This window comes from Mytilus galloprovincialis, chromosome 3 (assembly GCF_965363235.1).
Source record: "Mytilus galloprovincialis chromosome 3, xbMytGall1.hap1.1, whole genome shotgun sequence".
NCBI lineage: Eukaryota > Metazoa > Mollusca > Bivalvia > Mytilida > Mytilidae > Mytilus > Mytilus galloprovincialis.
The window spans coordinates 21,403,839-21,429,879 of record NC_134840.1 but is presented as its reverse complement, the minus strand read 5'-3'; the positions used below and the strand labels follow the sequence as shown (position 1 = coordinate 21,429,879).

General features: G+C 31.6%; 1 protein-coding gene across 1 annotated transcript; it reads left to right on the top strand.

Moving 5' to 3' along the window:
- Positions 1–13,386: 13,386 nt before the first annotated feature.
- On the top strand, positions 13,387–21,538 carry LOC143067402 (uncharacterized protein KIAA1958-like). Its single transcript, XM_076240639.1, has 2 exons — positions 13,387–13,816; positions 20,009–21,538. Exons 1-2 carry the CDS (start codon positions 13,565–13,567, stop codon positions 20,885–20,887), a joined length of 1,131 nt encoding a protein of 376 aa, XP_076096754.1. The 5' UTR covers positions 13,387–13,564; the 3' UTR covers positions 20,888–21,538.
- The last annotated feature ends 4,503 nt before the right edge of the window (positions 21,539–26,041 follow it).

The window sequence follows — 26,041 nt, the reverse complement described above, 5'->3', positions numbered from 1 at the left end:
CTATCATTAAGTTTGGTATGAATTGCATATAATAAACGCCTTTTTGAAATAGTATCATGATTTTTCCAAACATGTGAAAAATTTAATGTAGCAAGTAACTGTTCAATCTTTTTAGCAAATCCATTGGTTAATTGCAGGTTGGAAACTGTTGATACTTGTCTTATTGGCAATCGCACTATCACATCTCTTTTTGTCTACGGAAAAGTAGTTTGACTAAGACCTCAAGACTTCACATGTTTTGCACATAAACGGTACAGCATATAACATCAGTTTTTTTCATTTTTTGTCCGTTTGATAACTTTCTTTCAAAATCAAATACTAAATAATTCCAGCTCTATATAACTACTAAAAAACCTGGGACATCTCACGTATATGTGTATGATAAGCTCGTACTTTATGTCGCCTAAACATATTCAAGCTAGTATATCAGCAGAGTGATTAAAAATTAAAACATCGTTGTTTTCAATATACAAATTAAAATATTTATATAAAAAAAATTGCCTTCGACTAAAACAGTTTTTCAGTCATTTCAGAAATAAGAGACCGGAATTAAAAGTCATATATCTTGTAATTCAAACGTGAAGTCATCAATTATTGAAATAGTGCATATATATGAACTAAGTTTATTAATATTAAAAAAATCAGACTGAATATTTAATATTAATAAATCATTTTTTAATATTAAATATTCATTTATTAATATTAAAAAATCGGCGTATTATTTAATATTAAAAAATCGATTTATTAATATTAAAAAATGATTATTAATATTAATAAATAGGGAATAAATTCCACAACGGCTTGCCATACTAAGTCATATATATGCGTTATTTTCAATAATAAATCTAGTACGAATCCATTACTAAAATCGGCAAAAAGAAATAATAATTCAATGAATGTTGATAAAAAAGAAACCTTGTAATCAATTCTCGCGTTTTGAAGACGCAGTTAATCGACTGCGACCGTGATTATCGACACATAATTATAAAACACGCTAAAACGAGTGAGATGATAGCAGTGAACATGAGTTGATTATTTGGTATATGTGTATGAAAGCCATGTATTCCCATGTGATAATTCAATTTTATCAGAGCAGTTGTTTACATGTTGTTGTTTTTTTAATAAAAATGTTACTGTTAGGATCGATAAATGTTTATTCATAGATTCCACACTTGTTAACCTTTTTCATTGCGATTTTTCCCTCGCACTTTCGCTCGTCAATTAATAACAAGTGGTGTCAGGTAAAGGTCTCTGCATATGAAAAGGCTGTCAAATTACTGTACATCGGAGAAGGCAACAATTATATGTCAGTACATATCTGAAGATTTGGAGAAGACGAATGATTTTCTTTTAAATGAAAGTTCACATTGTACACGTGTTTTATAGAAAATCTTAACCATTTCAGATTACACAACATTTTATTAAATTGAAGTGTTCATATGACTTTTGTTAACGTATCGGGGTCCGTACCTGAGTTGATTCTCGAGATCTGAGACTTAATAAAATTGAGAATGGAAATGGGGAATGTGCCAAAGAGACAACAACCCGACCATAGAAAAAAAACAACAGCAGAAGGTCACCAACAGGTCTTCAATGTAGCGAGAAATTCCCGCACCCGGAGGCGTCCTTCAACTGGCCCCTAAACAAATATATACTAGTTCAGTGATAATGAACGCCATACTAATTTCCAAATTGTACACAAGAAACTAGAATTAAAATAATACAAGACTAACAAAGGCCAGAGGCTCCTGACTTGGGACAGGCGCAAAAATGCGGCGGGGTTAAACATGTTTGTGAGATCTCAATCCTCCCCCTATACCTCTAGCCAATGTAGAAAAGTAAACGCATAACAATAATGTATAGTTTATTTTGTTTACAATGCCTTTTAAACTCTCTTCGCTCATCAAAGCTCCTCACGCTCAAATAAACATTCAACCCAACTGGCTAACCGACTATATAGGTCAAATAAACACCAATATCTACTTGTTCACTAACTCTGTAGCTCCTAGCTCAACAGACTCATTAGCTCCACTGGCTCGTAATATTTTTATCTCAAATAGTTAGCTCATCAGGCTCGCAATATTATTGCTCTTTCCGCTATATCTTTATCTTTATCAACGAAGCTCTTCCATCTCTATAGTTCATCCGCTTTTCTCGGTGCAGCTCTCTTAAAGCTTAAGACAATTATTCTGCTAAGTTTCAAATATTTGAAAGACTTGAGCAGTCAATCCAATGTTTTGAACAACAAGCAGGTATTTATTTTATCACTTATACGTGTGATCTGATCGTAATACCGACCCTGACGAACTGCTGAAAGATGTTTATATACATCATTTGTACCCCTGGATGATTGGAATATACCATAATGGGACAATACCATAACCCTGTATTGCCTATCATAGTAACAAGGAACGTCAAGTAATAAAACGATGAAATCTATCTCAAGTAAGATATTATGGTACCCGATGACCATAAAAATACCACTTATATTGTAATTGCATTTCACGCCAAGGATTCTCCATATAAGTTCACTCATTTGCCAGTTTATAAAATAGTCAGAAATATGCATAAGCATTCATATTGGAAAGTACAATGTAGTCCGAAATAATGCAAGTTGTCAAATAATTAACCTCACTGTAACTTTAATAAAATGTAACGAATTAATACGATGAAGTTTAAAGTAAGTATTAGGTCAGATAAAAAAATTGTTACTGTATCTTTTAATACCAATGCTTCTCTGTTTGAGTTCAAAAACGAAAGGGGAGAATAACTACTGACTTCGCCCTTTTTAATGCATAGCCGTCCCAAAGTCATTCGTCACCCTTTAAAGTCCATATGTATTACGTGAATATAATTTTCTTGTGAATTGGAAGACGATTTTGGCATAGATCCATAAATCAATGTTACACAACATTTTTAGGAGAATCCAAAGATAGGGATACAGGTAAATCGTTTAATTAGCGTACGAGTATGAGTTTCTTTATTGAAAAAAGTAATAGTCCCTCTGATTTCGAAAAAGGTCAGTCCCACTACCCTTCTTTCAACCAATATATGTAAATTACGTCTTAGAACTCTGTTCATGAGAACTTAACAAATGCAAATCAGAAATGGTATTGCCACTCTCCAGGTAAAGCTGATCTTATTATTATTCTTCTCTCCTTTTTGTCTTTTCTGCTATGCCTTGCGCTCAAGCTCCAGGTAGAGTTTAGTTTCGTTGTTATTCTTCTCTTCTTTTGACTTTTTTTTTTGTTATGCATTGCACTCAAGCTCCAGGTAGAGTATAGTTTGGATGTTATTCTTCTCTGCTTTTATCTGTTTTGCTTCACATTACACCCCAGCTCTAGATAGAGTATAGTTTGGCTGTTATTCTTCTCTCCTCTTGTCTTTTTGTTATCCATTAAGCTCCAGCTGCAGGTAGAGGTTATTTTGTCTTTTAGTCTTTTCTCCTTTCGTCCTTTTTTATTTTTTACATTGGATATGACATTGAGAGGTCATACGGGTGTTATGTTGCGGCAGAAATTATCTTAACAGATAACAGAACGTATCTTAAATGATAACGCGGATATTATCGAGTGCAAAATAACATTCCTTATGATCGTTTGTTATATATTAATTCATAAATAAATTTTCATGAAACCAATTTTTAAGAACATAGATAAATGATACGGAAATGTTTTGTCATGAGAAATATTTATCTTAAAAACAAATCATGCATACCGAAATATTTTGTTTACACATGCGGAAGAATACATCGAGAACGTTTTGCAACAAAAGTTTATAAAAACGAATTTATACAGAAGAGTGTCGACCATGCACTTGCCCTGCACTATCATTAGAATAGTAGAATATATTGATATATAAATTGATGAAAATGTGACTGTATTGTTATAAAGATGATCTGCTATAATTATAACTGGTTTACAAATATTATATAGTATATAATAATAATCCAGAGTATAATGATAACAAATGATTGTATCTCTACAATGTAATAATTATTACGGTGAGGTTGAATTCCCAGTCATTTATTCATCATCCACACGAGAACTTGTCTCAGAACAAATGTATCTATGTACCTTAACCTAACTTTCAGGTGTAGAAAGATGATCTTTTTTATGATACAAGTGTTTCTGACCATCCACCAAAGTTTGCGGTCATCCGATGTTCAGTACTTCAGTACTTTTATTTGTTATGCATTACACCCCAGACAAACTTGAATCTACTTAATAACGAAGAATAGTATAGAAATACGTTTGATCTATTGCAGCGAAAAAGTTGTCATACATTTACATCATATTAATCCTATTCTTTGAAAAAACAAGTCTATTTCAAGCATCATGCGACATATTTAGACTAACAACTTCGAGTTCCATGCATTTGCAATAATAAGACAATGATTTGATTTAAATTGATCAAAATAAAAAAAGATCAATGTTGTATGTAAATCCCTTTCATTTGAAAATGTTTTAATAAGAAATGGCACTTAAAAAGATGACAGGTTTAACATGTTTCGTAACATTGGGGCAATATTGATCCAATAAGAACAATATCTTACGACAGTGTTCAATGTACAACCTTACAAAGAATGAGTTTATTCAAAGGATGTACAGTATATCTTTTTATAGGCTCTATACATATCTCCGCAAACATTAGAATGTAACATCCTATCTTTCATAAGATTTCTATAATTGCATGCAAATTCGACACCAAGTGTTGGTATGTTTAAAAGAATTAAGTTTTTTCAATATTTCAAATTATTTATGGTAAGAAATCCATGACTTCTAATTTATTTCTAAGATAGTTTTCTTTGAAATCTCATACCTTCATGTTAAATAAAACAGAAAAGTTCAGAAATATCACCATCCACATATGACTATTGAACAATAGGATAAAACAAATCTTCTCTTTTATCTAAATATTCGAAAAGAGGTTCCCGTGTTTAAAATTCTTGAATTCTTTTATTCGAAATAAATTTTCTCTTACCTAAACAGTGATACAGCATTGTTTATATAGTATTTATCATCTTCAGACAGGCATATGAACAGTTTCAGGTATCCAGTCAATTAGTTTTATAAATGATGTAAATAATAATTTGATATAATTTGCATAATTCGGGGGGATCATCAAAGCTAAGTTTAATTTGGTACAGTGGACGCGCGCTTCGTCTAAATATGACTGGCATTCGAATTCAAAGTTTGAAGGATCACATCAAATATGAATTTTTAAAAACATTATGAACCGGAAGTTCCGAAACACTTGTTCAATTACGGCTGCGGCAATATTTGACCTGGGTAGAACATACTTAATGTCTCGAATAATTCAACGTTAACGAAAAATAGACGAACAACAACGAAAAACAACCAATGATCTAAATAACACGACTTCGTATATATAGAAACAATGAATTCCTACATGTAAACTGATACAATTTACGGTTATGAACACTTTTTTGAATACATCAATTAAACATCTATAAATTACTAAACTAAATTTCAATGGCGAAGTTTATTGTGGGTAGAAATAATACCTACTTTGTAATGCATTAACATGATATTAAAGATCAAGTTCGAAAAGATTAACAGAAGATTAGGAGTTGGGCTAATATAAAATTTAATGTTGATTTAGTGGTGTTTTTTTTAACAAATAATCACATACACAAAATGATATTTGTGTACCATGCAAAAATTTGCTGTTGGAGGCAGTTTTATTTCCATCCGCTTTTAACTTTGTAGAATGTTAAATTGAGGACACTTAAAACCGAAAAGAACGAATTTGTCATGGCTCAATAATTCTGTAAATTGTCAGGATTCAGAATCATATTTGAGTGTATCTGCTTGTAAATACAGGAAAACAAGTTCACCTCTTTAAACTAACAACTGCGATTTAACACATATGGAATGATAAGACGAAGAAATAATATATTATCAGAAAAAGGACGATAATGTTGTATATAAATATCATCCATTTGAAGATGTTGAAATAAGGAATGGCACTTAAAAAGATGACACGTTTAAAATGTTTCATAACATTGGGATACTATTGCTTCAATAAAGATTAAGATCTTACGACAGTGTTTAATTGATAACCTTTCAGAATGAGTTTAATCAAAGGATGTATAGTATATCTTTTTATCGGCTCTAAAAATATTCCCGTATAAATTAGCATCCTGTCTGTCATAAAGTTGTTTCTACAATTACATGTAAATCCCCGCCCAAGTGTTTTTATTTATAAAAGTAATTTATGGTTAAGAAATTCATAACTTATAAATTGTGTCATTTTTTACATAGTTCATTAAAATTCAAAACATCACTACAGATGTGGGGCGTATTGAACTAATTAAGGATACACTTTTGTGTTAAAAGGACACCAAAGCTTTGGATCAAAAAACGGGAATGTTCGTAAAGAGTTTCCCGTGTAAAGTTCACCTTTTTTTAAAATACATATGGTCTTATATTCATGAAGCAGTGCTACATCATTGTATGTATGTTTTTTCATCTTCAGACAGGCCTATGGACAGTTTAAGGTACCCAGTCTATCAGTTTTTGAAAAGATGTAAATAATAATTTGATATAATTTGCATAATTTGGGGGGGAAATCATCATCAAAGATATCAGGCTTATAATTTGGTACTGTAGACGCGTGTTTCGCTTTCATATGACTAATATTTGGTTGTTGACTTAAAACAATTTGACGGCTCGATCAAATATAAAGTTGAAAAACATTGTAAACCGTAAACTCCGAAACAGTTGGTCAAATTACGACTGCGACAACATATGACTGGAGTAGAACACACTTAATGTTTCGAATAATTTTTACGAAAAATAGACGAAAAACAACCCATGGTTCAGATAACCTGATATTTGTATATACAATATATTCCTACAAGTAAGTGCAAACAGATACAGTTTACGGTTATGGACACTTTTTTGTATATATACATCAATTGTACATCATTAGAATTTCAATGGCCATTTTAATCATAGGTAGAAAAAATACCCATAGTTCTATTTTGATTTTTTTATAAATCAGTTTTCATCGATATTACACAATAAGTTCGAAAAAAAAGCGCAAAAGATTAGAAATTTGACTAGTAAAAATATAAATATCAAAGGTTTATTGTATTAGTGTTTAACAAATTGCAATAGCCACAAACACAAAATGATATGCACCACGCTAAAACTTGCTGTTGGAGGCAGTCTTATTGACAATATATAGCTATCTATATTTTAGAAACACTTAAAACCAGAAAACACGAATTTGTATTTGAAAGAGATCATAGCTTAATTAGTCTGTGAAATTGTTAAGGTTCAGATATGTTGTAAAGAGGATAAAACAAAAATACTGAACTCCGAGGAAAATTCGACACGGACAGTCCCTAATCAAATGGATAAATCAAAAGCTAAAACTTTCTAATGGATAACAGCTGTTATATTCCTGACTTAATACAGGCATTTTCGTATGTAGAAAATAGTGGATTAATCCTGGTTTTATAGCTAACTAAACCTCTCACTTGTTTGACAGTCGCATCGAATTAGTAAACAAAACAAATAGACATAGGTAAAAATGTCAAAAATAGGGTTCAGCAGTCAACATTGAGTCATTATCTTAATCGCTTTAAAACAAACAAATATGTAACAAAGAAGCAGAAAAAAGCATATAGACATAGCACATTAGCAAAAATGAAAAACAAGAATACAAAAATTTACAATAGCACAATAACACAATAACGGGATATATTAGAACAATGCCACGTTATTTGTATTAAAGAAACACAAAAAGGAATATAGACAAAACACATAAGCTAAAACGAAAGATAAGAATACAAAAATTGTCATAGAAAAATAACACAATGACGGAATGTATAAGTACAGAGTCACATCAAATGGATATCACCACAAACAGACTTAAAAGTAATATTTATAAAGACCTATTTTAAAGATAATAAACAACGTCAGTACCCAGAATCTATACTTCGAGACCATCGTATTTTATTTGTAAAGTTGATACGGGATATTTATTAACAAGGTCTTAGTACCTTCCGATGATTTAAAAAAAAAGGTCAAGACGTTCTTTGACATACCCCTGTTTCATCAAGTTTCTGATCAGACACTGGTGACGTTTTACCAAATCTGAGTAAGAGCTGCATGCTCTTGAATACCGAATAAGTTGGATAATGTATATCCCATATGCAGGTGAAGTTGTTATATTGCTACTAAGGTTAGGAAATAGATAATTTCAAAATTAAAACCGAATACATGTAAAACGTTCCTGCTTGTGAATACAGGAGAAAGTGCTTTACCTCTTTATGTAATTTGTAAAATTGATCATACTCTTTTCCGCCAAGGAGGTAGTTATTGCTAAACCTGCGTTAATTCATCATTTAATTCATGTGTTGCTTTTGTTCTGGAAACATAGATACATCAGTCGAGCGTTGCCTCTTTCTACATGTCAATGGTATGGGCCCGAAATAGCAGAAGACATAAAACTCTATCATGTATAGATAGCTTAACTATTCGACGATGACAAAACAGGTTAGGGACAGTTTAAATAATGATCAATGCAAGTGATGAAGGGATTAGACATGAGAAATGTAAAATATTTCTTTTAAGTAAGCAACATAAGCTAAAGTTCCATGAAACAACCCTAATATTTCCGTAGGTGCAATCAAATAAATATAGTTAACAAGCTTCTTATGAAAATGTAAGAATCAATGGTACCACTATTCGACGCAGATGAACTACCTAAGTTCTTTTCTCATTAAAACCTAATGGGGATTTTATTTGTAATAAAAAAATAATTCATTTTGACAATACATTTAAAAAAAATGTATATTTAAATTGAAGCTTGAATTATGTTTTGAATCGGATTATTACCATTTAACAAATCTGGTCTGCAAAGTCGGAAATAAAATTGGAACTCTCTTTGTTTTTATGTAAAACGTATCTGTGTATTCGATCGGTTCATCATTTTCTTCATAGCAATACAGGTCAATGGGTTTTTATTTTTATCTAAGAAATATAAAAATGAAGTGTTATAATTCTATTGTCACTCATTATAACAAGTATTTGTCCTACAAGTTATTTGAATGTTAATTCTCTTTAAAAGTATATGTTACAAAGAAATTGATACTTTCGCATACGATCATTCAGTACAGTTGCTTTCTTAATATTTCTCTGTTATTGTTTGACATCTACCAAGGTTTTATGTTTGAGTTTGTAAAAACAATGCCCAATCCTCTTTCATAATTTTATAACAACTAAAAGATCTACGTTGTACCGGATATGTAACGAATGAATCCATCCATTATTTATGCTCTGAAGCTAGAATTTCTTCATTCTTTCATATTGCATGTAAAAAGAGTTCTTCAGTTGACACGATTGTCATTGATTAAGTGTCACGTAAAATCACTGAATTCCTTAACTATATCAATATTTCCGATCTGTCTATCATGCCTTAACTACTGTACAAATTATCCTATTTCAGCACGATAAACACGAATGGTGCCATGTGTTTAGTATAGATCTTTACAAAGAACATATTTATAGATTATACCATGTCCTTTTCCCTATATATTCGCCCCGGTATCAGCCCGAGTATTTAGCCGAAGGCCGATATGGGTCGAGGAATGATATCAAGGCCAATACGGCAAATACTCAGAACTTATAATCTATTGATCATATATCTAAGTTCTACAGAAAAGAGATAAAAGTTCAACTATAACTATTTCATTTACCACAACAGGTAAAATCTAAAAAGATGTATTACATTTTCCATTAATTTAGATCATTTATACCATTATTAGTTACACAGCCGATATGAATTTTATGGATTCGATAAATTCTCGTATTAGGACAATTGCACACTGTGTAAAGAATTGTCCTGATTTTGGTATATTACATATTTATATATTCAAATTCAATTGTTAGGACAATATAATCCAAATGTATAAGATATTTAATCTAAAACTGGTTTATGAAAGATAATTTCAATTGACGTGATAAAAAAATAAACTGAAATTTATAAGCCAATATCAGCCAATCAAATTGCGAGAAATTACTCTAAATCAGGATATACACGATAATTGTGACATTTTTCATTATTTTTGAATATGGTAATACACAAGATTGAGAATTTTAAATAACTGAGGCAAAATCAATAATAGTTGGTCGGACATTGTTACCGGTGGTCATTGTAGCAGAATTCTCATAATTTTCAATACAAACACTATCATTGTTCGCCATTGTCGTTAAGGACACGTTTTGGAATGTGGGCACAATAACCAAAAAGTATCTTTTTGCCCAGAACAGCAATATGAGTAGGACAATTTTGCGGTTATTACATATATGAAACCCAACGTTTTCGTAACAAGTTATAGTTATTGACCAAGCAAGTCGGTATATTGGATTTAATCTGCACAGCTTGGGTGACCCTGATTAACCCGAACGACGTAGGAGTTCCGGTTAAAGGGTCACACGAGTGTGCAGATTAAATCCAATATACCGATTTGATTGGCCAATAACTGTTTTAACACATGACGCCATCAATTTACGTGAACGTTTAGCAATATGCAAAGGACATTCCGCAATCCACGGCTGCTAGAAAAGTTTCTTGTAGAGTGAAAAAAGGGGGGAATGAGCCTTTATGTAGTAAGAGGTTGGTAAGTTTTATTTTTTTTTTTTTTATTCAGACTTCTTCCTCAATTTTTACATCATTTGCGATTTAATTGTCATTTTTATCTATCGTTTCTGTTAAATTTATTCGTAATTTTTTTTTCGTGCAATCAGTGACGATTAATACTTTGATATATTGTACTTTCAAATCGGTGTTATTGAGTAAAGATTAACTACTTTTATTTCCTTTATAATGATATGCTTAGAGAAAGATTAAAAATGTTAAAGTCATAAGAAACCTCAAATTAAAAAAAATATGCATATGTTTTTTTATTACTAAATGGATAGTTTTCATTATACAACTTATGTACATATACTTTTTTCTGAAGAAAATTCTTTAATTTGTCCACATTTAGAAGAAATTTACTTATTTTTCATTGCTTCCTTCCAGGAAGCAATTCTAGGAAGCAATTCACCGACATATTTTCCGTATACATAGTGACCTGAGCGTAACCCTCCTCGTAAAAATCCGGTGATCGCAATACGCATGGATCTGTCATTAAAATAAACAAGTATCTGATTGTACATGTTAAACATGTGCTCAATACCCATGATTTTTGTTATTTGTTTACTATAAGGTGACAATCGGTAAACTTAGGTTTCAAAACACGGCATTTAATGAGCAGCCATATTTGTTAAATCATAATAGACAGAGAGAAAAAAAATTGACGATTATACGATATATTTGCGTAAAAAATGAGAAAATCGTGCACAGAGGACTTAGTTTATGATATACATGCGTTGGTTCAAGAATTGGATAAATATATATATATTTTTTTAAATATTTATTTCACATTTATATATATATTTTTTGAAAGTACGTGTTAAAGTTTGGATAACCGTCAGAGGTGTTTGTTGCTTTTTCATTAAACTCATCTTGATCTTGGGCTGTGATAAGTCCGGAAGAACCAAAAATTGAATCTAATACTTCGTAGCGTTCTTTGCCGTTGGAACCAATTTTATTTTTCAGGTGGTCGGACACATTATCTTTAATTTGTATTGTACCCGTATCTCTATACTGTTTTTTATTTCTTGCAAGCGTGCTTGAATGTGATCACAGGCGACGACGGACATGCGTTTGAAGAAAAGACTGGAATGGAGCTGGAACACTTTAGTTTGTTTCTTGTGGTGCACTTTTCAAAATGTATTTTCATATATGCAGAAATTAAGCAACGTATTACTGGACAAAACGAAACCAATAAGATAATGCATTTTTATTTCATGCAACCACACTAAGTTGATATATGACATGTTTGAGCAATATATTTCGGGCCTTCAACCGTGAGTAAAGCACATACGATACCACATGGTCATTATTTCATAAATTATTTCGTACAATATGTTAAACAGACAATTTGTTAAAAAAAAATACAAATCGGATTTCCTTCTGACATACTTGTTCTTCTTTAAGATAAATAGATTTCAAGAAATTATAGTTTAAAATATTTCTGTCGGCTTTTTCATTTTTTCACGTGATATATTTAGGTTTAAAAATTCAAATTATATTGTATTACAAAAAATATTTTTACACATCATGTGGGAAAGGCATATTTTCGGGGCATTCATACGAAGCATTCTCTTTCTCTGTCAAATTATATCTTTAGCTCTAAATCAACACATACTGAAATTTGTCGTGAATACTGTACTAAAAACTGTGGAACATTTTAAAAAACATTTGTCTCTTTTATATATTTGAAAATGAAACTTAATCTGACTAAAAATCGGGAAATTATTTTTATGCCCCACCTACGATAGTAGAGGGGAATTATGTTTTCTGGTCTATGGGTCCGTTCGTTCGTTCGTCCGTCTGTTCGTTCGTTCGTCTGTCCGTTCGTTCCGCTTCAGGTTAAAGTTTTTTGTCAAGGTAGTGTTTGATGAAGTTCAAGTCCAATCCACTTGAAATTTAGTAAACATGTTCCCTTTGATGTGATCTTTCTATTTTAATGCCAAATTAGAGTTTTTACCCCAATTTCACGGTCCATTGAACATAGAAAATGATAATGCGAGTGGGGCATCCGTGTACTGGGACACATTCTTGTTTCAACTTCTTTTACTTTTAGAAAAAAAATGTCAAACATATACAAACAAATAACTACCGTATGAAGACTTTGTAAACAGAAATCAAACTGTTTGAAAACTAGTGGTTTTCATAAACTCCGATGAAGCCACATGATTTTTTTCTCTCAATTCCATCGTAATTTTTTAGTGAAACCATTTGTATATACACGCATCTTTGTCGAAATTAAAACAAAAACAAAACACTTATCAATATATCTATTCCTTTTGTCTTCGTATCTCTTGCATAACAAGCTGGCCACACTTTAACTTATTTAGTTGGTGCAAATCAAAGTCGTGCACATGTGGCAAATAACTTTGTCGGGAAAGAAGTAAAACAAAAACAAAATTATTTGTTCTTTTAATAAATTTTATTAAAAACAACACATTTAATTATAAATATTAAGCATAAATCTTTTCGATACAATTGTTTATTACTTAAAATAAAAAGATTAAGATTGTTTAATCAGTTGTTATGGCACGTGTCAAACGGTTCATTGGTTTTCGGCATATCAAAGATAAACGGGCACGTGACTAAATAATGTTGAATATCTTGTTTATTTATGATTATTTTTCTATAACATTAAAATTAATGCATTAAATATCAATCTCTAACATAATATGTTATAGTTATTGACCAAGCAAGTCGGTATATGGGATTTAATTTGCACAGCTCGAGTGACCCTGTTTAGCCCGAACGACGAAGGAGTTCGGGTTAATGGGTCATCTCGTGCTTTGCAAATTAAAACATATACCGATTTGATTGGCCAATAACTGTTTTAACACATGACGTCAACAATTTTCCCGCATAAATCACATCCGCCCAACAAGACGTTGAAATGGATGGATTTCATCATGAATTATCGGAGGATGATATGATCTTATCACAAGTATTAGAAACATTGGAGGATGAAATGGAACTGAGAAATGTAAATATAGAGGACTTTTTTGGAGAGTTTCCTAGTAATGTGATTGATGAGAATGCATCTGGAGATTTAATCAACACCTCAGCTGTTTCATTTGACCTAGGACTAGACTTAAATCTATGGTTGCAAGTTCCTTCGGAAAACGGAAAGATCCAAAATGTCAAGGTACGTCTTTTTTTAGAATTATCTGCCACGCGCAGACCCATTATTGCATGATTTGAGGTGTGGACCCATAGACGGATCCAAGGGATGGAGTCCCGGGTCCCTCTTTTGTGGAAAAAAATGGTTAATTATATAGGGAATCACTGAAGCATGACGCGCGCCCCCCTCCTTTTAGGTCAGTCAGCCCTCCCCCTTAAATAAAAAGTTCTGGATCTGCTACTTAGACCCTTGATATAATCATTTTCGGAAACTTCCGACTAGTTTTATTGTTTAATTGTTCTCATCCGGAACATTCATGAAATATTTGCCACTGCCTGATTTTGCCTCTAGTGCGGTGACAGAAGTGTAAAAAGTCGTCTAGATCGCGAGTTTAATCTCCCCAAATAACACACGGCTAAAAATGGTCTTAACTTAAAGACAAATATGTCTTCTTTAGTTTTTGCCCTGTCGTCAGAATTTCGTATGGTCACTTTTTTCTAAAAAGTCGTTTTAATGACTGGTAGTATATTGGAGAGTTTACACCCCCCTTTTTCAAAATGAAAAAAATGGGTATGTTTGCTTACATTTAATTGAAATAGTTTTTCCTGAAGCTATTTTTACATGTCAAAATATGCTATTCAGTATTTTATTTTCTTCTAATCTATAAAATTTGTGAAGTTTAGACTATTTAAAATTGAGGTAATTTTAATTGCAAATTCAGACTCAAACTTTAGTTTCTTCTTCATAGTAGTAATAAAAATTATCCCATAATATTTTAAGCATATAGTATTTAATAAAACTAATAAGTGATAAAAATTTCGGAACCAAAATATGAAAAAAACCTTAAGAAATCAATGGAAAAAGAATGGAGTAAAAATCTTCAATTTCAACACGGAACTCAATCACTTGCCTTCCGTCCCATTTTGTGTATTAGTCAATAATTTGCTCTCAAATGATATATGAAGGGAAAACGGTACTATTTATTCTGCCATTGGCGACAATGTTAACATTTTCTAAATTTACCACTTTTTAAGATAAAAACCTGGATAAAACAGTTATATGTTGTGTTAGTACTTTATTACTCTGTTTTAAAAATTAAAGCCAAATAGTATCATGACCAACTTCCAACGGAGCTTGTTTATGTTATCCATGCCCACCGTCATTTTGCACCAAATTTATGAAATTTTGCAAGTCTTTTCGAATAATTCTCTAGAAAATATTTCAATAGGTTTTAAAATTTATATTGTAAATATACACACTGCAGTTATTCATAGATAAATAAAAAATATATTGTACCCTTACATCCAATCACAGCGCTCCTAATTTGACTTCCTTCACCTGCCTTGGGTACACAAAAGGCCAACCTAATGCTGGGAAAATTAAATACTACCGTTTTCCCTATACTGTGACATAAAGATATAAAGAATTCTTATGACATTATTAATGCAATACTGGGCTATTGTGAAAACCTTGGCTATAATAAATACTTGTATGTCCCCAGTACTTAAAGAAACATAGATCATTTTATGTCCCCACCCCTACATGCTGGTTTACCTCATTCTCTTCTTCTTTCAGAAAAGCCTTAATAAACAACCTGTATCCAATCATATCTTATCTTATTTAAAAAGAATGATAAATAGTTCCATTTAAACAAATAAAATGGACAGTTCCATTCAATTTGTATTCATTTTATCAAAAATTTACAAGAAATGCACAAATTCAAGATTTTTCATACTAATCTCCATTCCATGCTTTAGTATATGCCATATTGTGGTTAAAATTTTTAGAGCTTGTTATAAAATCTATTATTCTGTCTTGAGATGATGAAAACAAAGATATTAGACACTTTAAACATTAAATATGCAAACTACTCAGCTGTAAAGTTGCCTTTGTTGCCTGTATTAATCAATGAAAAAGCTGAATTATGTCCCTTGGGAATATTAATTTCCAACAAAAGTCCTTTCAAACAGTAGGAAATGAAAAATTATTTATGTCTGATATAATAAAAGAAAGAAACTACAAAATGAAGCACTTTTGAAGTATTTGCTGCATGCATTATCAAGAATGTGAACAATTCTTTACACAGGAGAGTATAAATTCTATGTAAATTTAGCCTCAAGTGGGCCTCTTTTTTTCTTAGATGAACAATTCTAACACTGAAAATGCTTTCAATGTGACCAAATATTGCCTAATTCCATAAACAGTACAAACTAAACCAGACAATTTCCCATTTTAATAGATTATGTTTACAGAAATACCCAAGTTATACATTTAGGGAATTACGCAGCAAAAAAGGCAAACATTTCAGTAAAAAATATTTGTCGCGACTTGAATTCTGGTGTTTCTAATTGAAAAAATCATTGCGAAAGGTGAAATCAAATACAAAAGAACAATAATATGGTGCATTTTACACAATATAGTTAATATTGACATCCTAGAATAAAGTTTTATATCATTACCAATCAATTTGACCTATCATGATGACTCAGCACTTTTCTCAACACAGTATTGTTCTCAGTGAAAAATTTCTATTCTTTGTGATAAAAATCAAATGTACTAATCAAAAGCTTCAAAATAGTATAAAAGAATTGAAGTTTGAGTGACTTTGATTTCCCTTGCTATCTTCAGTATAGGGAAAACGGTACTATTTATTCTGCCATTGGCGACAATGTTAACATTTTCTAAATTTACCACTTTTTAAGATAAAAACCTGGATAAAACAGTTATATGTTGTGTTAGTACTTTATTACTCTGTTTTAAAAATTAAAGCCAAATAGTATCATGACCAACTTCCAACGGAGCTTGTTTATGTTATCCATGCCCACCGTCATTTTGCACCAAATTTATGAAATTTTGCAAGTCTTTTCGAATAATTCTCTAGAAAATATTTCAATAGGTTTTAAAATTTATATTGTAAATATACACACTGCAGTTATTCATAGATAAATAAAAAATATATTGTACCCTTACATCCAATCACAGCGCTCCTAATTTGACTTCCTTCACCTGCCTTGGGTACACAAAAGGCCAACCTAATGCTGGGAAAATTAAATACTACCGTTTTCCCTGAAATTACTACCTTTTTCGCTATTATATACACATATTTTCAATCAAAGTGCACTGATATATGCCACATACTTTATATATGTTTATATTCTATGTTCTTCCGTTATAAAACATCAAATATACTTTGTCAGAAAAGTCTTATTGTAAAATCAGAATAATTGACGGATAGTTTCAGTAAATATTCCGTGATATGTCAAGTCCTTTGCAACTTGCTCGATTAAGTCCAAAGAACAGACAAAAGTCGTTAAATTTTATGCAGTGAATAAAAAATATGCTGAAAAAAACCTCGATTGAAATTTTGAGTCAATTTACCCAGTTTAGGGAAGTCGACTTTTGTATCTGCATTGCATAAAAGATTGGATGAGGGGAACATCAAGATGTTTCATGCGATAGCTGTTAATTTGAAGAACTCCGTGCAGGAAGTTTGACGACATACAATTATCTGACTGTTGTCCCTCAGTTTCGGGTATTCAGTGTACACGTTCTAGAATGCAGTCGTTCATCTGGAGCGCTTGTATATTTTGTTGCAACAAAACATTTTAGAAAGATAAAAAATTACTCAAGTTTGAATCAGATGAGCGCATTAAAAATGTTTTATCCGTGTCAGATAAAGTTAAAGTTGAAATAGTTTCCCGTCCATCTTTTAAACTTCAAGCAGTCTGTCATTTTGGTTGCATTACAAAATATTTGCTAAAAACGAAAAATAATAAATCCAAACCCGTGGAAGCAGATATTTCAGAACACGATACTGCTTTTACTAATTATATTTTGGCTATTGACAACAATTTAATGGTCATTCCTCATGGAACCGTTACTTGATAAATATAGATCATTTCTTCAGGCTGATTCTAATTTAAAATAGTCTACATGTAAAATGCAGTCTAAACTCATTTATTTTTATAGAAATTCAGTTGTCAAACAACTTTAACAAGTTCAAGGCAAATATAACATATTATTTAGTAGCAAATTAACTATTTTAGATGCCATATAACATGTATAAGCTTCTAGTCAATTAAAAACTGACCTCAAAATCTCAATGTCAACTGTAATAGACACCAAAAAAGACAGATATTTAATTCCGCTGCAAGTTTACTTAGAAAAGACATCGAAACTCTAAAGAAGACTACCCAACTTTGGATGAATTGTTTCTTCCTTCTTAATTCAGTCAATGTCTTCGTATTTATTGCAATTCATTCTATGCTTACTCAATGAAACTGCATACAGCCAAGACTATTCTCAGGAAATGGCACCATAGAAATTGTGGAAATGCTAAGCAATTTGTTGAGGCAATCATTTTTGTTTTACTCCTTTTTATTTAGGATTGGCTTTACAAATGTACCGTGAGTTTGGTTCAAAACACCTTGTTGAAACATTGAATGCCAATGGATTGTATGCTTCTTAAAATAAAGTGCGACGCTATATAATGTGTTACTAACCATGAAATTGAGCGAATTCAAGATAGTGTGTACTTCTCGTATGATGTTTTCCCAGCATCTTTGCAGACAAGCATATGGATGTCATCCCACCTTCCTAAACCCCCTTATAGATCTCTGTTAAATCTTGGATGAATTGATAGGGATGGTTTGAAGCTGGTATTTTTTAGGAACAAATGTCTTCGGACTTCCTACAATACCTTGTCTGTACTTGTAAAGAAAAACTCAAAATAACGTGTTTGCTTTGAGCAGAACCTTTCATGTGCAGACCTGTGGCCATGAGTGAAATGTGTAGAAATATTAAAACATGTCAAAATGTTAGATATTATTATAAATTAAGGAATGTATCTCCCTCATGCAAAGCTCTGATTCATTTCACGGATTTGGCTATACTTTTTGGAACTTTTGCATTATAACTCTTCATCTTTAATATAAGCTTTGGATTTCACATATTTTTGCCACGAGCATCACTGAAGAGACATGTATTGTCGAAATGCGCATCTGGTGCAGAAAAAATGGTACCGTTATTGTCATTGTGACAGTTGATGAAAATGAACATGATGGAGATAAGGGTTGATTTGGTATAAAGCTTGTTGCACTGGTACACACGAATCCAGTCCCGAGGTTAGGGGATTGTTGGCGTTCCCTTAAAAAAGTTAAACCCCGCCACTATCTGTATGTGTCAGTTTTAAGTTACGAGACGGTAATGCTGTGTTTGTCGTTTGTTTCTATATACTATATTAGTTTCTTTATTATTTATTTTGTACATTAATCAGGCCGTTAGATTTTTTGTTTGTTTTACATTATTCGTTTCGGGAATTGAAGACTTTGCAGTATGACTTTTACTCATTGTTGAAACCCGTACGGGACCTATAATTGTTTTGTGTCTCATTTGGTCTCATTTGGAGAGTTGTCTCATTTGCAATCATATCACATCTTCTTTTTTTTATATGGAATACTTTTGAAGTTTGTGGTACGTTGCAAGGGAAAAAAAGGGGGGGGGATAAAGTTACAAAACCTATAATGTAATAGATATTAACCAGAGTTAAATACAAACAAAAGATAATACTATGGTAGCTGTAATAATTGTGAAAAAAAACCAAATAGCAACGAGTAGTCTATAAAAAACTTGAAGTATCCACAAATTCAATTTGAGGTCATATTTGACTGTAGTGTTCTATGGCTTTGGTTTGATACCTCACCCAATATGATAGTTTAAAAAATAATTTTAAAGTATTGTCCTGCATGACACTTGATTTTTACCTGAAATTGATATTTTTCATAAGGTTAAGGTGCTCTCAACATTTTATAGGTTGAAAACTTGATTTTTGAAGTTTTGTTTATATAACGTCGTTTTAGGATTTTTTTTGATAAAAAATCTCAATGATTAAGGTTTATGTATAATAACAAACATTACTAAAGCCAAAACAGTATCATTTGTATTTAGGTAGAGTTTAGAAATAGAAAAAAATGTCAAAATTGAAACCCACCCAAATTTTCACAAATTTTTCATATGACCTTTGACCTCAATTTAAAAAAAAATGTGACCATATCAAGTCCTGATGACAGGCATATTATTATAGTACACGATTTCCTCTTTCCAATGATATATTATGTAGGTGTGTGTTCGGTGGGGAGATTAAATTCCAAAAAATCTGCCTTCAGTCACCGCACTACTCTGCCATGTGTTAAATTATGTGATATTATCTTATTTTAGGATGAAGAACCTAAAGATCAGGAACAAGGAGTCGAATCAAGGTTTGCAGAAATGACAGACAATGAAATTGATACACTTATTGAAGATGCTGAGAACAAAAACACAAAGAAAGCCACAAAATGGGCAGTTAATGTCTATGAAGACTGGAAGAATTCTAAAATTGGTAGTGGTTTAATTATACCAAACCTGAAGGATTTGTCTGTTCAAGATATTAACAGCATTTTAGGAAAATTTGTAGTAGAAGTTCGGAAAAAGAATGGAGAGAAATATCCAGCGAAAACACTTTATCTTCTTGTAACTGGACTTCTAAGAGGAATGTGGTCACACGGTGTTTCTAATATTAACTTTTTGAACGAGTCTGATGACAGATTTCTGAGGTTTAGACAAATACTTGATGCACAGATGAAGAAATTAACATCAGATGGGTATGGTATAAATGTTAAACAAGCAGATCCAATTTCAGTTGAACAGGAAGAAATATTGTGGGACAAGTCTGTGTTTGGTAATCATTCATTCGAAAGTTTATTGCATACTGTTTTTTTCTACAACTGTAAATATTTTGGTCTACGTGGTCGTGACAAACACCGTAATCTGCAAATTTCTCAAATACAATTAGAAGATGATAACGGAAACTATATTGAATTCCGGGGTAAGGATAATAAAACGTATAATGGAGGGCTACGCCATCGCTATATTGCACCAAAATCTGTCAGACAATATTTAGAGAAGGATTGTCAGACCCTAAAATCGTATCAGATGTATATGAATGCAATATACGAAATTGATAAATCTGTTAGCAGTCCTTTTTATCGTAGACCTGTTTTATCAGATGGTTCTGTTAAGTTTGACCACATACTGGGTGCTAATAGATTAGGGTAACTCATGAAGACAATATGCCAAAAGGGAGAATTAAAGGGGAATTTTAGTAACCACTCGGGGAAAAGAACACTTGCAACTAGATTGTACCAAACAGGAGTCAGTGATCAGATGATAATGGATAGAACAGGTCACAGGAGTGAAAAGGCTGTTCGTACCTACAAAAGACTTGCGGATTCTATGCTAAAAGATGTCTCTAACATTTTGAATCCATCTAACAAGCAGATAAAACTTGAGGATCCCAAACCATTAACCAATACTCGTGCAATCCTTCCTAAGCAAGTTAATATTGAAAATACAGAAAATGCATTTAATGTTTCAAAACCAGAAGGAAAATATCGGGGATTGCCAAGTAACAGCTTTTTTCAAAACTGCGTGTTCAATTTTGTAACGAAGATGTGAACCTCACAGATTTTGTTTTCAATTTTTAACACTGAATTGTTATTTTAAGTTGTTTTTAAGCCGTACATAGAAATGTATGAAAAAGCGGGGTTTTTTTTAGTTTTCATTGTGTCATGTTGTGACACTGATAACTTACATATCAAGACTATAATAGGAATATGTCGATGATACTTTATTTTCATTTTTTTTTAATGACAATTTTTTTTATATTGATGGAAAAATAATTTTAGTATTAAATCAACCTGTGTTCTTTATCTTATTTAGACTTGTATTGTGTTGATTGTAATACTACTACATTTGTTTTGTATGTTTTCTATTCTGATGTTTTATCAAGTGACTGATTTTTATGTCCGAGTATAGATACATGTATCCACTTGATATTTCTTACAAAATGGAGAAAAACAAATATTTGTAGTAGCAATGGAATCAACAAACGCAAAGTACTGTACAATAAACATCTGTCAAGGACGTGAAGTTCACATGACCTGTGCAATTATTGAAGTAGTTAATGCACACCTGACGCGTGCATTATCCAGATTATACCACAGTAAGATCAAAGGAATTTTGCCTCTGTCATGTGTTAAGTAAAAATAATACACATAACAGCACTCCTCCTAGTCCTTAATGGCATTAGTCCTTAGTGCACTAAGGAGTCCTTAGCAGTGTTTAGACGTACCGGAATAAATATGCCAAAAATCGTAATGAATTTCATTGAGTCTTAAATTTATTCAAATAATATTTCATTTACTTGAACATTCTTAAGTACATGATTTCTTTTTTGGCAGAAACTACAAAAATCGTTATTATCTGTTATGATTTTAAAACACTGATTTAAGATTTACATTGTGTATTTATACACAAAATAAAATAAAATATTCCATGTACCAGTTAAGATAATAAAAAAGGAAGGAGAAACCTTTCTTTTTTCGTCAGGGGCCTCGTTTGCCAAGAAGTCTAAGAAGTTCTTCTACAGTAATTGATTAGCTGATCAGGACTGTCAGTTTTCCTATCAAACCAAGGTGTGTGGTTTTCTCCGGGCACTCCGGTTCCCTCTACCAATAAAAACTGGGCGCCACGAAATAGACGAAATGTGGCGCTTAAAAGTGACGTTAAAACATCAACAGTCTAATCCATTATTGTTTTTCTTATTTTGAAACTACGATGTTTGTACAAAGTGTTTAAATTATTAAGTTTTTTGTAAGTCAGATGGCGGAATCGGGTTTTTTTTTTGGGGGGGGGGGGGGGCGAATATTCTGTTCATCCTTGAATTGGAGAACGAAACTTTTTTAGTCTCGCTACAATCGTTGATATTTTTTAATTTTAAAGAATACATGTCACACCCCTTTCAGAATCCAGGAAACGCCCCTAAAGGTAAGAATAGATTTGAACTGTGCAGATTATCTGAGGTAGTTAATGCACACCTTAGCTGTGCATTATTCAGATTAAATTTCCTGATACAAAACTTTGAATTTTTCGAAAAACTAAGGATTTTCTTGTCCCAGGAATAGATTACTTTAGCCGTATTTGGCACATCTTTTTGGAATTTTGGATCCTCTATGCTCTTCAACTTTGTATTGTTTGGCTTAATAACTATTTTGATATGAGCGTCACTGATGAGTCTTATGTAGACGAAATGCGCGTCTGGCGTACTAAATTATAATCCTGGTACTTTTGATAACTATTTACACCACTGGGTCGATGCCACTGCTGGTGGACGTTTCGTCCCCGAGGGTATCACCAGCCCAGTAGTCAGCACTTCGGTGTTGACATGAATATCAATAATGTGATCATTTTTATAAATTTCCTGATACAAAACTTTGAATTTTTCGAAAAACTAAGGATTTTCTTGTCCCAAGAATAGATTACCTTAGCCGTATTTGGCACACCTTTTTGGAATTTTGGATCCTCTATGCTCTTCAACTTTGTATTGTTTGGCTTTATAACTATTTTGATATGAGCGTCACTGATGAGTCTTATTTAGACGAAACGCGCGTCTGGCGTACTAAATTATAATCCTGGTACTTTTGATAACTATAGCACAGTAAGAACAAAGAGATTTTGACCATGTCATGTGTTAATTACGTGATAATGTCACTTATCCCTGTCAATAGTGCTCAATAACTCGTGAAAGCAATTTTTTTAATGACTTCAACAGTTATGTGTTTTTCTGTTTCCTTTTTTATTGAAAGGGCGTTATCATCTTGCTCAATTGTGCCTTACATCATGAAGTTTTCTAAGAAATGAGAATCACTTTCTATTTTATAATTTGAAACGACAAATTCTATACAAAATTGTTAATTGATCAACTTTATCGTAATTGACAGTTTACTTGTGGATTTAAAACTCGAGGGAAAAGCTAAGAGGTCGTGATCACCCTTTAATTTTAAATATATAATATTTATTATAATATCGGCAATTTTTTATGGAGTTACATCCAAAGACATTGTCTCTAATATCACGTATCACTACCCAATAAAGACTTCTCAAAAAGAAAAAGAAAGCAGTCATAACTTAATCGTCATGATAAACGACCAAGACATTTACCAAAAATCGTCCAGACGCACGTTGGTAGGCAAGGTTTGTTCATTAAACTGATTGCATATGTATTAAAAACTCATAGGTTAAAATTTGTATAAGGCCTCGGTGTATATTTGTTATGATTGTATTGCAGAATAAATGAATCAAATAATTACCGGTCTTTACCATTTGACTCCTTATATCGTTCATCTCTGAATCCCTGATATAATTCCTAACCAATATACGGAGATACTCTTGAGCGAAATATGGTTCCCTCAATTAGTTACACTAACAAGTTGTACTTACATCAATTACACAAATGTATATATTCCACAGCTATGATATCTTTGGAAAAGTATTAAACGCAAGATTTTTCACGTACGATTCACCGATTATATCCATTAGATTGGTTAAAAAGGCTACTAAAAGAATCATTTGGTACATAGTGTAATTGAGTTCTATTAACGATGCATTTGAACAACTATCAATACTTTAGTGCGTATCTGTTTTCCTTCAAAACCATGCAAAATTTGATAAAAAACATGACACCAATTAGAACACTTAATCGATAATCTAGATTAAAATTTCGCTTAAAACATTGAATCTAACATCTTTTTTTCTTTCTGTTTATTTTTGATGATATATTTATTATTTTTTGTAGTGATTTATATCACTACAAACCATTAAGAGTCTGAAATGGCATATATCTGTACTCGACTGTACTGATTTTTACTCGACCAGTCTGAATTCGTCTGAAATTTACTTGATAATACTCGACTGTAGTCTGAACCATATTTAACAGTTTGAATGTATACTTGACCAGTACTTAACCATTTTATACTAGTCTGAACCGTACTCGACCTAGTCTGAACCGTACTCGACCTAGTCTGAACCGTTCTCGACCAGTCTGAACCATACTCGACCAAGTCTTAACCAACCTTGACCTATTCTTTGTATCTATCAACTGAATTTTATCAATTTAGGAATTTTTTTTTAATAAAAATGAAATTTGAACAACAACTTGAAATTAAAAATGTATTCAATACAGTATTGAAATTAAAATTTCACAATAATCAGTCATAATATAACTTCAACTCAACTCAATATTAATCAACACTTACATAATAATATATATCAACTTTAAAAATATAAACAAAACAAGCTGATCAAATAATCTAAAAAAAAGAATTGTGACTAATATTTTCAATATTATTCAAAATGTTATGAATATTTCGGTAGTATTTTATGGTAACTATACTATTTTCACTATTGACTTAAGCCAGATACATATATAAACATGTGTATATATGTCTCTGCTTAAGCCAAGTATAGATTTATGGTGTCAGTTGAGTTCAGGTAATAATGCAGTGAATGTTTTTTTTATTAAGATATATATAAAAAAAGTATATAAAACAACTTAATAAATTAAAAAAAAAAATGAGAGCTTAATTGTTTTGTTGAATTTTATTAAACCAAGAATTTAATATAATCATGATAATAGAATTTCCATAGCAATCCTTGATAACCTTTTTAAAAAGGAAATGTATTCCAAAGTAACAGTAAAAAAAAAATTCAATTAATTTAAGTATTTTTTGGTCAAATTAACATGGCATACATAAAGCACTTTAGTATGTTCTAATTACCTCAGTACATGTGTGTTTTACAGGTAAAAAGAAAGCCCTATTTTCTTAAATTCGTGTATTACTTATCTAGTACATACATGTATATTCGAAATGCCTTGTTATTTAATCTGAACATGATGTTGAAATTTTGAATCAATGTTATATAGAATTTAATACCTCTGACCAGGTCTGATCTTATTTATTGGTTTGCCCCCAAGCAGAGGTTATACTTTATATTTCACCACTAATCAGAAAAATAATTTTATTTATTTATTTAATTTTATCCCTTTTTGATATAAGTTATATATAATATATTTTAGTTTATCCTAAATATAATCAGAGATATATTTCTTTTATAAGGTTAAAATTTTATATAAATTTTGTTGGCTGTTGTTATATATGTCAGTTAAAAAGAAATTTATTTTAACAGTTAAAAAAGTCGAGGTTTTTTGGTTTAGTATGGTTCAGACTGGTCGAGTATTGTTCAGACCTTTGGTTAAGTATGGTTTAGACTGGAAGTTAGGACGAGTGCATGTCGAGAATGGGTTAAGACTGTTTCAGACTGGTCGAGTAATAGTTCAGACTGTTTTCAATGACCAAGATAAGGATCAAGTAC